This window comes from Erinaceus europaeus, chromosome 19 (assembly GCF_950295315.1).
Source record: "Erinaceus europaeus chromosome 19, mEriEur2.1, whole genome shotgun sequence".
Lineage (NCBI taxonomy): Eukaryota > Metazoa > Chordata > Mammalia > Eulipotyphla > Erinaceidae > Erinaceus > Erinaceus europaeus.
Genome location: NC_080180.1, coordinates 57180460 through 57192380, shown reverse-complemented (window position 1 = coordinate 57192380; position 11921 = coordinate 57180460). Strand labels below are relative to the sequence as shown.

At 44.0% G+C, this 11921-nt stretch overlaps 1 protein-coding gene across 2 annotated transcripts in view; it reads right to left on the bottom strand.

Annotated features, from left to right (window-relative positions):
- Nucleotides 1–1805: 1805 nt before the first annotated feature.
- OTUD4 (OTU deubiquitinase 4) overlaps nucleotides 1806–11921 on the bottom strand; it is a 47990-nt gene continuing 37874 nt past the window's right edge. For both annotated transcript variants that reach the window (XM_007528260.3, XM_060179003.1), the window contains 4 exons: nucleotides 10010–10148; nucleotides 9191–9451; nucleotides 7515–7555; nucleotides 1806–6802 (listed from right to left, as the gene is read on the bottom strand). In XM_007528260.3, coding sequence (XP_007528322.3) covers nucleotides 5633–6802; nucleotides 7515–7555; nucleotides 9191–9451; nucleotides 10010–10148 — 1611 coding nt within the window. In that variant the 3' untranslated portion in view covers nucleotides 1806–5632. The remainder of the gene's footprint in view (nucleotides 6803–7514; nucleotides 7556–9190; nucleotides 9452–10009; nucleotides 10149–11921) is intronic.

Sequence of the window (11921 nt, the reverse complement as noted above, 5' to 3'; positions counted from 1 at the left end):
TCCATTGCCTGATCTACTGGGTACCCACTCGGTAGCGTTTCTACTCAGCTTTTTTGTTCACTATTCTGCAGAGCTTAGGTACCAAACCCATCAGCACCTTCTAACCAGTTTTTAAGTCAGACATGCTGGCGAGTCCCAAAGAAGTTCTTAGCTGCTGTTCAGCAGTGACCTGGCCTTGTTCTAGCTAATAAGTAGGAAGAATTCTATCCCACTGCCTGTAGCACAGCCTGCTATTCTGAACATGTGCCCATAAAGTGACGCATCTGTTAGGGCAGAACCACAGGATGCTGCTGCCCTGACATCCTCTGAAAGGAAAGTTTTTCCTGGTTTGTGTTCTGTTGAACTGTCTTGGCTGAACAGGTTTTGCTTCCTAGTTTGTAAGAATCTCCCCAGCTTAGACACTAAGTCTAGTTTGCAGACCTAAGTACGCACCAGCATCCGCAGGCTTTCTCCGTTTTGGAGGTTCAGTTCCCAAGCTTGTGCCCAGGTCTGTCTCTGAGAACCATTTCTGCCCACCCCTGCTGATGGTGTACAGTGGTTCAAGTGGCTCCCTTCTTAAAGATTAATAAAATTGTAGAGGTTGGGAATGCTTTGACTGGCCAGTAAAATCTCACATGAGGAGAGCGTTAAGACTCCTGGCTTTGCTCCCTCCGAGTGGCGCTCTCTCATGAAACACGTCTATTACCGCCCCCTACCACAAACCCTATGATGGTCTTCAGAAAGTTAAGGGACTCATCACAGTCTGTAAAAGAACATTTGTAAGTGACAGGCTACATGACTCTTAGGAAGCTCCACAAGCACTTGGTAGGTTAAGGTCTACCAGGCCCCAGGAAGCTGCCTACCTACTGCCTATTTTGTAGCAGCTTTTCACCGCACCTTTTAGGCAAAGTTACGGGGGCCAGTTGGTGGCACATCCAGTGAAGCACAGTCATAAATGCAAGGATGTGCATTCCAGCCCCTGGCTCCCCACCTGGGGAAGTCTGCAGGTGCCTATCTCACTGTCCTCCTCCTTCAATTTATTGGTCCTATCTGCTAAGAATGGGGGAACAGATGGCTGCCAGGAATGGTGGGTTTGTAGTGCTGGCACCAATAACTCTGAAGGCAAAATGAAAAAGTGGGTCGGGCGGTGGCCTAGTGGGTTGAGCGGATGTGGCACAAAGCATAAGGATCAGTGTAAGGATCCCGGTTTGAGCCCCCTGATCCTCACGGGAGAGTCACTTCACAGGTGGTAAACCAGGTCTGCAGGTGTCTTTCTTGTCTTCCCCTCCTCTCTCCATTTAAAAAAAGTTAATAGTGATATCCACAGCAAGAAAGATACATAGGGTAGCTCCCATAGATTGAGAAAGGTACCATAATCGCATAAACCAACTTGTCTCGGATAAGGGACACAGACCAAAGGGGGGGGGGAAGCCACAGCACGGGGCCCATTCATAATAGGGTCAGACTTTCAGTGAGCTACTTTGGTCCGCTCTGCCTCAGCTCTATAAAGAAAGACTGCAGACAACTGAGGGCACATGAGCACTATGTGCAAAGGCTGGGATCAAGCCCCCAGCCCCCACCTGAGAGGGAGGGAGCGTAAGTCACAGTCCTTGAGCAGCACACCAGATGCCTCTCACCCACCCAGTTTCTCTGTCCTTTCAATTCAGTATCTTTAAAGAGCAGTGCCAATACCACACGGTTTTTTCATTGCAAACAGAATGATCCTGACAGGAAAAAAGTCAAACCATCTCATTAAAACTTATTAAAGTTGAAGGTTTCTATTTTTTATTAACCCTGGGGGAGGAAAAAAAAAAAGCAAACCCAAGCAGAATCAAGAGACAAAATTTAATATATGCACACAGTTGTATCTATAATGCAGCATCACACCATGTAGGGCATTTACTCTTGTTTTATACATTCAGATGTTTGAAACACTTCTTAAGGCTACAAAACAGAACATAGAAAAATAAACAGGAATATATTCAACACTTACAAAAAGTGATATGATAAAGAATATAAAGTACTATTTTCCTTTCAACACTTCAAAAGTATAATATACCTTTTTTTTTTTACAAGTGACATCACAAATGATCACATCTTCACATGCTTTTAAGTATTTGTCCTCAGTGTAAGGCTATTATCATTTTTCATACATAAAAGTTTTTTCTAGTTCTGTAACAATGCAGTTTTTAATCCATTCAAGTAAATTCAACCCCAAAACTGCTATCTCCCCAGCATTAAGACATGCACCCACCCCTCTTCTAGGATTTTCCAGAACATTTTTTGGGGGAAAAGCTCGAATTAGTGGACAGTCCCAATCAGTGGGACACTAAATGGCTGACACTAGTGAAACTTATTACTCTTTGAAATCAACATTATAGAGCCGAGCCATTACTAAAATTTTAAACAAATACAAGTTTAGACACAAAATAGGGAGTAAAATACAGTAAACAGAAAGAGTGTAGCCAAACAGGTCACTCTCTTCAGCTACACTGAAATGGACCTTCTCAGTACCCATGTGAAAGACTAAGTTTACCTCACCTCTAACTGAAGGTGAAACAAATGAGGCATAAATAAATATTGCTAGTTTTCTAGGATGGCTGAATGTTTCCTAAAGCAGAAGTGGTTAGAAAGGAACTTTATTGCACCAAGTCAATCATAAGCAGGTTTGCAGCTCACGGCATAGCAGTTCCACTGTGAGCCATAAAGGGAGCAGCACTGCGAATCCATAATATCTGCATCTGAAAGCTGCTGAGCTGGGACACCTCTGCTGCCTGCCAGCTGATGGCAGGGTCTGAGATTAAGTCAGTCACCGAAAGGAACCTGCCTGCAGGGCTCCGAGGGGGGCCACGAGGAAACAGGAAGGAAGAGAACCGCAGAAGCCAGCATCCCACTGCCAACCAGTCCACGGGGTGAGACTTGATTTGTCTGACAGGAAATGAACTTGCAGTGAAATATCTATGAAGTTCCACAAGGAAAAGGGCAGGAATCAAGCTTCGTAAAAGCAACTAAAAGGAAAGGGTGTGCTTTGGTCATTCTAAACATTTGTTCTTCCAAATGTATTTGAACATAATACAGCAAAAGTTCCATAATTCCCAACTCAAAACTAACTACAGGTGCTCCTCTCTTCTAAGCTTTTGATTTTCTCACACTAATGGAAACATTATCTCTGGTCAATTAAAATGAAGCACAAGAGCTTTGCTTGGCCCTATTTCGACCTCAGTGTAAGGCAAAACCCCTTGGAATTAAAATGGTTAAAAACGCTTTCCCTTAATTCCTAAGGAAAGTAACAAAACTGGCCTTTCATAGAAAGATTGATAACTGTAAAAGTAATTATCAAAAGTCAGGGCTCTTTTACTCCAGAGGTCACTGAGGAAAGTACCACCTGCAAACGTTCTCGTTCATCACTGTTGCCATGATGTCCTGGAGGTAATTCTGGGAAACAGGGAGCTAATCAGTATTCCCGTCAAGGAGAGTATTCAGTTACTCAGTTGAGGTAAGACAGTGACAGTGAATAAATGAAGAACAAACAGTATTCTTTCCTAGCCAATCTTTAAGCATTTCCAGAAGAAACTGAGAAAATCAAGTCCCAGTCAATCAAATAAAGGGCTCTGGAAACAGCAATTCTGCTTAGACTCCTGAGATCAAACTTGTATTGAACTTCTGAAACAAGTCAAAGTGTGATTTTTTTTTTTTCATAAAAATCATCAGGTAAGCTAACCCTAAATAAGCATGAGCTGGAAGTGGAGGACCCTCTAAACATTCCCTAGTAACTGTTGCTGTTTACTAAGAAGAAAAAAAAAAAAAAGCTTAAGCAGTACCTTCCCCAACTGCCTTAGCTTAGAAGATGACAACAGAGATTCCTTTCAACAGGCCTTCTCAAGGAAGTTGTTCTTTTTCACACAACCATCCAATCTTTACAATTTCTTACCTAGCACCATCATAATAAAAAGATATCTTTCAAAGTGCTCTCTAAAACCTTAAGTTACAAAACATCTAAATGCTAATCACTACTCAAATCAGCAGTTACACAGACATTAAGTGATTAAAACAACACGGAGGTAAATAACCATTATTACAGTACAGTGGAGATTCACTGAGCCTAGCTGGCATCCAAACATTCCTACAGCTTATCAGAAAACCCAGAAAAAACAATCTGCTTCAGTTTGTCAAATTCAAGTGAATTATATCTTTTTAAAGTAAATTTTGTCTTTAGAAAAATTACTTTTGGCTAGGTATATTACAACTGGCATGCAAAGAGAAATAACTACTAAGTTATTTGCATAGCACTCAAACTTCCTGATCCAAAGAGAAAATTAAAAGGGTCAATTTTCACATTGGTATGTACAAATCAGAAACCTAACTAGTTATTTTTACAGAATAACACAGATAAGTGAATACTGTGTTAATTCAGAGAATCAAATCTCCAAATGAAATCAGAGTACAACATGCAAGGGGGGGGGGGTGGGCTTCTCTAAGTGAATACTGCGGACTGGGAAGAGGCAGGGTCACAACATGTCACCAAGAGGTAACAAGCTACAAAATGCAAAGCAAGACCATTTCCTAGCAGCACCCTCTAGAGAAGAACTAGAGGATACAGTCATCGTTTTTGTACAATAGTTCCAGCCATGACAACCTGAACATGCAAATGTAAAGTGATACACGTAACCGACGGTGCGAGAAGAAAAACAGAACATCACCTCTCTACAGAAACCTGGCAAGCTAAAAATTTAAACATTTCTTCTCACAAAATATTTGAATCTGTCAGTGCATTAGTGTTAAAGTGGCATTAAAAAACATCTGCAGTTTTAACAGGTGCAGAGTATTTTCAAAATGCATAGCATCTACATTTCTTACAAGTAGGCACCATGATACGTACACCAGTGCTAAGAGTTCTTGGTGGAAACAGCCATTTCATTAATTTCCTATTACTTCTTAAACACCTGCTCTTGTATGTGATCAAGTTCAACAAATATTCACCGAAATTCAAAAATATACCCTATGAATATTAAAAGAATTATATACAACATTTCTAAGACACAGGTTAATAGGCTGCCTTATGTGTAATATTAAAGAGAAGACATTATTCAAGTTTGACAGATATTGAGATGAAAGGCCTTTGGGTTGGAAGCATTTCAAAAGACAGTGTTTCAGGCTGAGAATCGTTTGAGCCCAGTTTATGACTAAGGCATTGCATAATAAAATATACGTTTCTATTTGGTGCAATGTTATGTTTTGGAATCTATAGTGTGTCAAATGGTATCTTTTCTTGTCACTTCACTCTAAAGCACAGAGTTCCAGCGTTTGAAATTAGATATATGTAAGGGAAAAAAACCAAACACTAAATCTATGTTTTATATTAAGCTGTTTATAAAAAATATTTTAACAAACTTATTTTCTACTTTTGATGGGGACAATCACCCTAATAGAATTTTGAACAAAGTAAAACAGCAACGCCAGCAAGTCACCACTCCCTTGAAATCAAGTCCAGACTCACTTGTCCAGGATGAGAGTGAGAGCAAAGGGGGAGGGGGAGGAGAGAGAATTCCAATTTGGGTTTTTATTTTAACGAATTTAAAGCCTTCAGAGACATTCCATCTAAGAAAGGGTTTCTGCTGTAAGACACTGCGGGGAGAGGCGGCTGTGGCCGCCATCAGGTGTGCTGTCCGCGGTGGCCGTCTCCCATCCCCGAGCGCCTCCGGTCCCCTCGGAATGGCCGTCCTCTGGCGTTGCGATGGTGCTGGAAACCTTCGTCTCGGCTTCGGCCGGGCTGCCCTTTCCAGGACTCCTCGCCCCGGGCGTGCTGGTAGCCTCCCCTGCTGGCGTTGCCCCAGTCCCCCTTGTGCTTCCTGCTTCCGTAAGTCTGATTATAGAAATGCTTGGATCGCCCGCTTTTCAGAATACTAGACACTTCACTTTCGTCTTCTGAGCTCTCCTCCTTTGGTCTCTGCACTCTGCCCTCCACGGAGCTGGCCCCACTCACCATGTCTGCAGCACTTTTAGGGTCTTTCACTTTCTCTGGCTTCTCTTTCAGACTTGGAATGGTCCTTTTGGGCTCCAGCTCAGCAGGCACAGCTTCCCTTTCTCTGCTGAGAATCTGAGTGGGGCGCTGGACCTTTCCCTCTGGCCCGGGGGACATGGGCGTGGGTGCCTGGTCTGCCTGCGGGGTCAGCGCCGCCTGCGCCTCGGGGAGAGACCGTGCACCTTCCCTGCCGGCGTCCTGACACTGGCTGGCCGCAGACACTGACCCACACTCTCGGGACAGGTCCAGGTTCTCTAGGGGCAAGTCCAACTCTCCTTTCTCATCCGCGGGCAGAACAATGCTCTGCCTCATGACGGGGTTTTCTATGAACCCTTGAAAAGGATACCCATACCAGACGGGGGGGAAGAACGGAGGTGCGATGGGGACAGGGCCCATGAATGGGTTAGGTCCAAAGGACGGCTGTGGGAACATATTCTTGCCACCTAGAGACTCTCCATATTCCGCTTGCAGAAGCTGCCCGGAGTTTTCAGAACCCAGATCGGCCTGGTAAGTTAACTGTCCGTGACCTTCAGACACCTGAGTCGGAGGGATAACCAGAGGTGAAGAGAAGGCGGGCGGCCCCATCTCTGCCTGCGGCATCTGGCCGTTAACGCCGGCCTCAGTCTGCATGGGAAAGTGAGCGTCGGTGCAGGTACAGTCACTGTCATTCTGAGCAGGAGCTTCTGGAAACCAAGTGTTAGGATACACGGGGACCTTTGGGTACATCCTACAGGCTGCCAGGTACGCCTGGTGCAGAGGGTACAGGTAAGAATGCGGGGCCCACATAGGACAGCTATATGCCTGCAAAAGATACAAAACAGTAAGGACGGTCGCCATCCAGACTATCGTGGTCATTAGTTTTGACTCCATTTGTCACAGATGTCAAAAAAACACCGCCATCAAGCACGTGGCCTCTAGCTTCATGTTTCTCAACCACTGGCCCGAACACGTCACGTTCTACCTACTCTATTACCACAGCTGTGTCAACTGTGAACTTGTTTTAGCAGGAAAATGCTGCTTCAGGAGTAGGTATCTCCAACCATAGGCCTCCAGAGAACTCAAAATGCACGGAGTAAAGGTCAGTGTCTAGTCTGAGATGGGCGATGCTAGAAGTGAGCTGCTCTGAATCTTCTTCCTGCAAAGGATGTCAGCTGGGCCAACTATGCAAAAGGTGACTGTGAAGGACTTGGCCAGAGCTGCAGAGCTATGCTGACAGAGCTTTCCCCAAACCCTCATCTTCCACCTACTCCAATGAAGACGCCTGATCCCTAGACTGCGCAGGTGTGGCTCTCTGCAGAAAAAGCTCATGATTACCAATGAAAAAAAAAAAAAAAAAAAATCGGAGGCCTAACCATCATCAGAAATTAACTATATACTAGCCAGAAAACACTCATACTTAAAGTCCTTAACTTCAATATGGCTTGAGATACTAACAGAATTATAAGTTAAAGTTACTTTAAACAGTAACAAATAAAGCAAGATTAACTTAAAATAACAATAAAAAAACAAATACCTTTACACCAAGATTGAAAAAGAACCGAAGAATGTTCTTATCTGAAAATAAACAATTTAACAGTCACTCACAAAAATCAGATACTCCAAAGCCTTTTTTAAAACAATCTTCAAGAAATACATCTCAGTTTTCCTTCAACAAAACACAGATTAAAAGCTAAATGAAATCAAAACCCATCTGTTACTGTATGGAGACTATAGGTTATATTGTCTATGCTTATATCTAAGTCCTAAAATGGATTACTAAAATTAAATGGAAGTGAAGGGAAACTCAAGTGCCTCTCTCTGTCTTTCAGACATTCATGATTTAGAAATATCAAGTGTGTGCATGTGCAAGAGACACAGCTCAGTGAGTACAGTGTGCCCACACACGGGGCCCTGGGTTCAATCTCTGGTTCTACACATGAGCAAAAAGGATGGAGCTAGACAGAACCCAGTGGATGGTGATGTGTCTGTCCCTCTACCTTAAAAAAATAAATTTAAAATAATAATAATAATATAGAAAGTTAGGCTGAGGTAGGAGACTAATACTTAAGGCTGTGTTCAATCCCCCAACCTCCATAAGCCAGAGCTAAGCACTGGTGGAAAAAAAAAAGAAAAGAAAAAGAAAAAAAGGGTGCTCCGGGAGGTGGCGTAGTGGATAAGGCACTGGACCCTCAAGCATGAGGTCCTGAGTTTGATTTCCAACAGCACATGTACCAGAGTGATGTCTGGCTCTTTCTCTCTTCCTATCTTTCTCATAGGTAAATAAAAACTTTTAAAAAAATAAAAGAGAGAAAGAAAGAAAGAAAGAAAGAAAGAAAGAAAGAAAGAAGAAAGAAAAGAGAGAAAGAATAAAAAAGGGAGGGGAGCAGTGGCACACCTGGTTGAAAACACATATTGCCGAGCTCAAGGGACAGAGTTCGAGTCCCCAGTCCTCTCCCGTTGCGCGGGGGATATACAGGCCTCACAAACGGTGGGCCAGGCCTACAGGTTCTTTCTCTCCCTCTCGAGCCCCACGCCACAAGCTCTCAATTTCTGTCTAATGTAATATGAAAAGAAAGCAAAAGGGGCAGGTAAGGGGAAGAGGAGGCTGCCAGAAACTAGAGATTCATGGTGTAGGCACTGAGCCCTAGCGTTAACTCTTGTGGCAATTAGAAAAACAAACAAACATAGTGCTATGCAAACAGAGCTGCACTGTATTATTTACTGTTAATTTCCCTCCAACAAAGTTTGTAAGTAGTTCCAAAACCAGACCACTAATGAGAGAGGAATCGCCACTCAGCACCAATTTTATTTCCTGAGGCCTGGGAGGGAAATGACAGTGGGTAGTGTTGGGCTCCCAGGCATGAGGTCCTAAGGTTTATCCCGGCCTCATATATTCCACAATGCTCTAGTTCTCGTTCACTCTCACAAAAAATAAATAAATAAATAAATAAATAAATAAATAAATATTGGAAGAAAATTGGAATCCCGAATGGTTGTAGGTCATTTCCCAAAACCTGTCAGCTACTAGAAACAGAGAAGACGGGATTCCAGCCAAACATGGGCTGGGACAGGAGCTCAGCGGCTGATGCTCATCCCACTGGCCCTCAGGCTCGCTGGCTGGCACAGCCTGCCTCCCACTAACATTTCCTCATTTCTCACCGAAGCAAACCTGCTAAGTAAAATCAAACTGAGCTTGGAGAAGCAGTTCACCTTTAGGCAGGTCCTCTCCAGTATGACACAGTGAGTAAGGTGGTGCGATGGCTCGTTCTCCCTTTTCATTACAAGGAAAGCCAGGATAGAGTGGGTCTTGGTAAAGGCTCAGTGTCTGAGGCAAAGGCATCAAGGGCTGGTTAACTGCCTGTATGGACACAGGAACTGGTGAGGGTGTCAGATGGGCTTGGGACACAGCAGAATCAGGTCCAGTGGTCAGAGTCTGTGTCACAGACAAAACGGGAATTTGAGCAGGGACACCTAAAAAAGGGAAGAGGAGGAGTCAGAAACCATAACAAGGTGAAAACAATAATCTACAAATGTAAGGCCCCAGTAAAAGTAGGCATTGTGTATTTGGTGCGGCTGGTGAAAAGGCATGTGCTGAGCAGTCTAGGCAAGTTCTCTAGCACCAAGGACTCTCCTGGACACAGGGAAAAGAGCCTGGGAGCACTCTGCATCTATGTCATCCAGCATCTAGCAGTCATGCTTACAAACACGCATATGCTACAACCCTGCGAAAGGCTCTGTGGAGAGGCCAGAGAGGGCGCCCTTGGGGAAAGGGTCACATGAGTGTGCCGAGCACTAAACAACCAGTGAAGACGACCAGGCCAAGCATCTCGCTCCTGGAATTTGGGGAGCTGGCTCCAAAGCAGGCAGTGTCACACTGCTCAGTCAGCCGCACTCGGCCCTCCCGTGTTGAAGCACGGGAATCAGACAGCTCTGTGGGGTTCCACACACCTAGCCAGCTTGGAGGTCACCCTCTCAAACACAACTTGAAACTTGTGAATTGAAAGGCGTTTGGTGAAGTTCATCTCTAACCTGTTGGTCCAAAAGTTGTGGGTTCACTTGGCCAGGCTGGCACAGTGGCTGGTAAAGAAGGCACCGCAGGAGTTAGATGTACCTCTGGAGAAACTAGAAGGGGAGCTGGATTTGACAATGACACATGTTCTCCTGGCTTCTTCAAGGGGGAGGGGATAGAAAAACACAAGAGTTCACTTTAACATCGTCAACTGCTAGATGCACCTCTAGACTTGCACAGTTTAACTACATTAAATTTTTTTCTGAGAAACGAGGTGGTGGAGGAGGGAGTAAGGGAGGGAGAAACGAGATGCAGAGCATCACTATGGAACATTCACTGCTGGAAACTGACCACATGCTCAAGAGCTTAACGCTTTTATCCACTGTGTGACCTCCCAGACTACAACTGCACTTTCTATCTATGTCTTTCTGGTCTTAGAATTGAATAAAAAGAACTTCAACAGTCAAAAACTACACACACACACACACACACACACACACACACACACACACCCAACCAACCAACCAACCAACCAAGGATATGTGAAGAAATCCAATTGGCGGGAGTCCAGCAATAGTACAGTGGATTAAGTGCACGTGGCGCAAAGCACGAGTGGTATAACGTTATTGCAGGTGTTTCTCTGTCTCTCTCTCCCTATTTCTCCCTCCCCTCTCAATTTCTCTCTGTCCTGTCAAGTATAAGGAAAATAAAATAAATTGGGAGTTGGGCGGTAGTGCAGCGAGTTAAGTGCACATGGCACACAGCACAAGGACCGGCGGAAGGATCCTAATTCAAGCGCCTGGCTCCCTGCCTACAGGGGAGTTGCTTCACAAGTGGTGAAGCAAGTCTACATGTGTATCTTTCTCTCCCCCTCTCTCCACTTCTCTCTGTCCTATCCAACAACAACGATATCAATAACAACAATAACTACAACAATGAAAAACAAGGGCAACAAAAGGGAAAAGAAATATAAAAAAAGGGAATCAAATTGGCATAATTAGAAAAAAACTCTAAAGCAACGTGAACACAATACTTTAAGGCAATAAAGCAACAAGATCAAAAGCAGTTTGAAAAGCTCCCCACATAAACAAAACACAGAACACTTCCTAATACTAAGGATAATAACTAAAAGGCAAGAACCAAGAACTTTCTCTGACTAAACAAAGAACCAAAATGTCTGATGGGACATTTATGATTAAAACTGCAAACAGTTGGTACTGCTTATTTCTAATTTCCTTTTTTTAAAAAATTATTTATTCCTGGGAGTCGGGCTGTAGCGCAGCGGGTTAAGCACAGGTGGCGCAAAGCACAAGGACCGGCATAAGGATCCCGGTTCGAACCCTGGCTCCGCACCTGCAGGGGAGTCGCTTCACAAGCGATGAAGCAGGTCTGCAGGTGTCTGTCTTTCTCTCCTCCTCTCTGTCTTCCCCTCCTCTCTCCATTTCTCTCTGTCCTATCCAACAATGACAACAATAATAACTACAACAATAAAACAACAAGGGCAACAAAAGGGAATAAATAAAATTTAAAAATATATATATATATTTATTCCCTTTTGTTGCCCTTGTTTTATTGTTGTAGTTATTATTGATATCGTTGTTGTTGGATAGGACAGAGAGAAATGGAGAGAGGAGGGGAAGACAGAGAGGAGGAGAGAAAGACAGACACCTGCAGACCTGCTTCATCGCTTGTAAAGTGACTCCCCTGCAGGTGCGGAGCCGGGGGCTCGAACCAGGATCTTTAAGCTGGTCCTTGCACCACCTGCGCTTAACTTGCTGCACTACTGCCCGACTCCCTTCTAATTTCTTTAATCTTTGTTCTTGCTGCACTACTGCCCGACTCCCTTCTAATTTCTTTAATCATTGTTCTTGCTGCACTACTGCCCGACTCCCTTCTAATTTCTTTAATCATTGTTCTTGCTGCACTACTGCC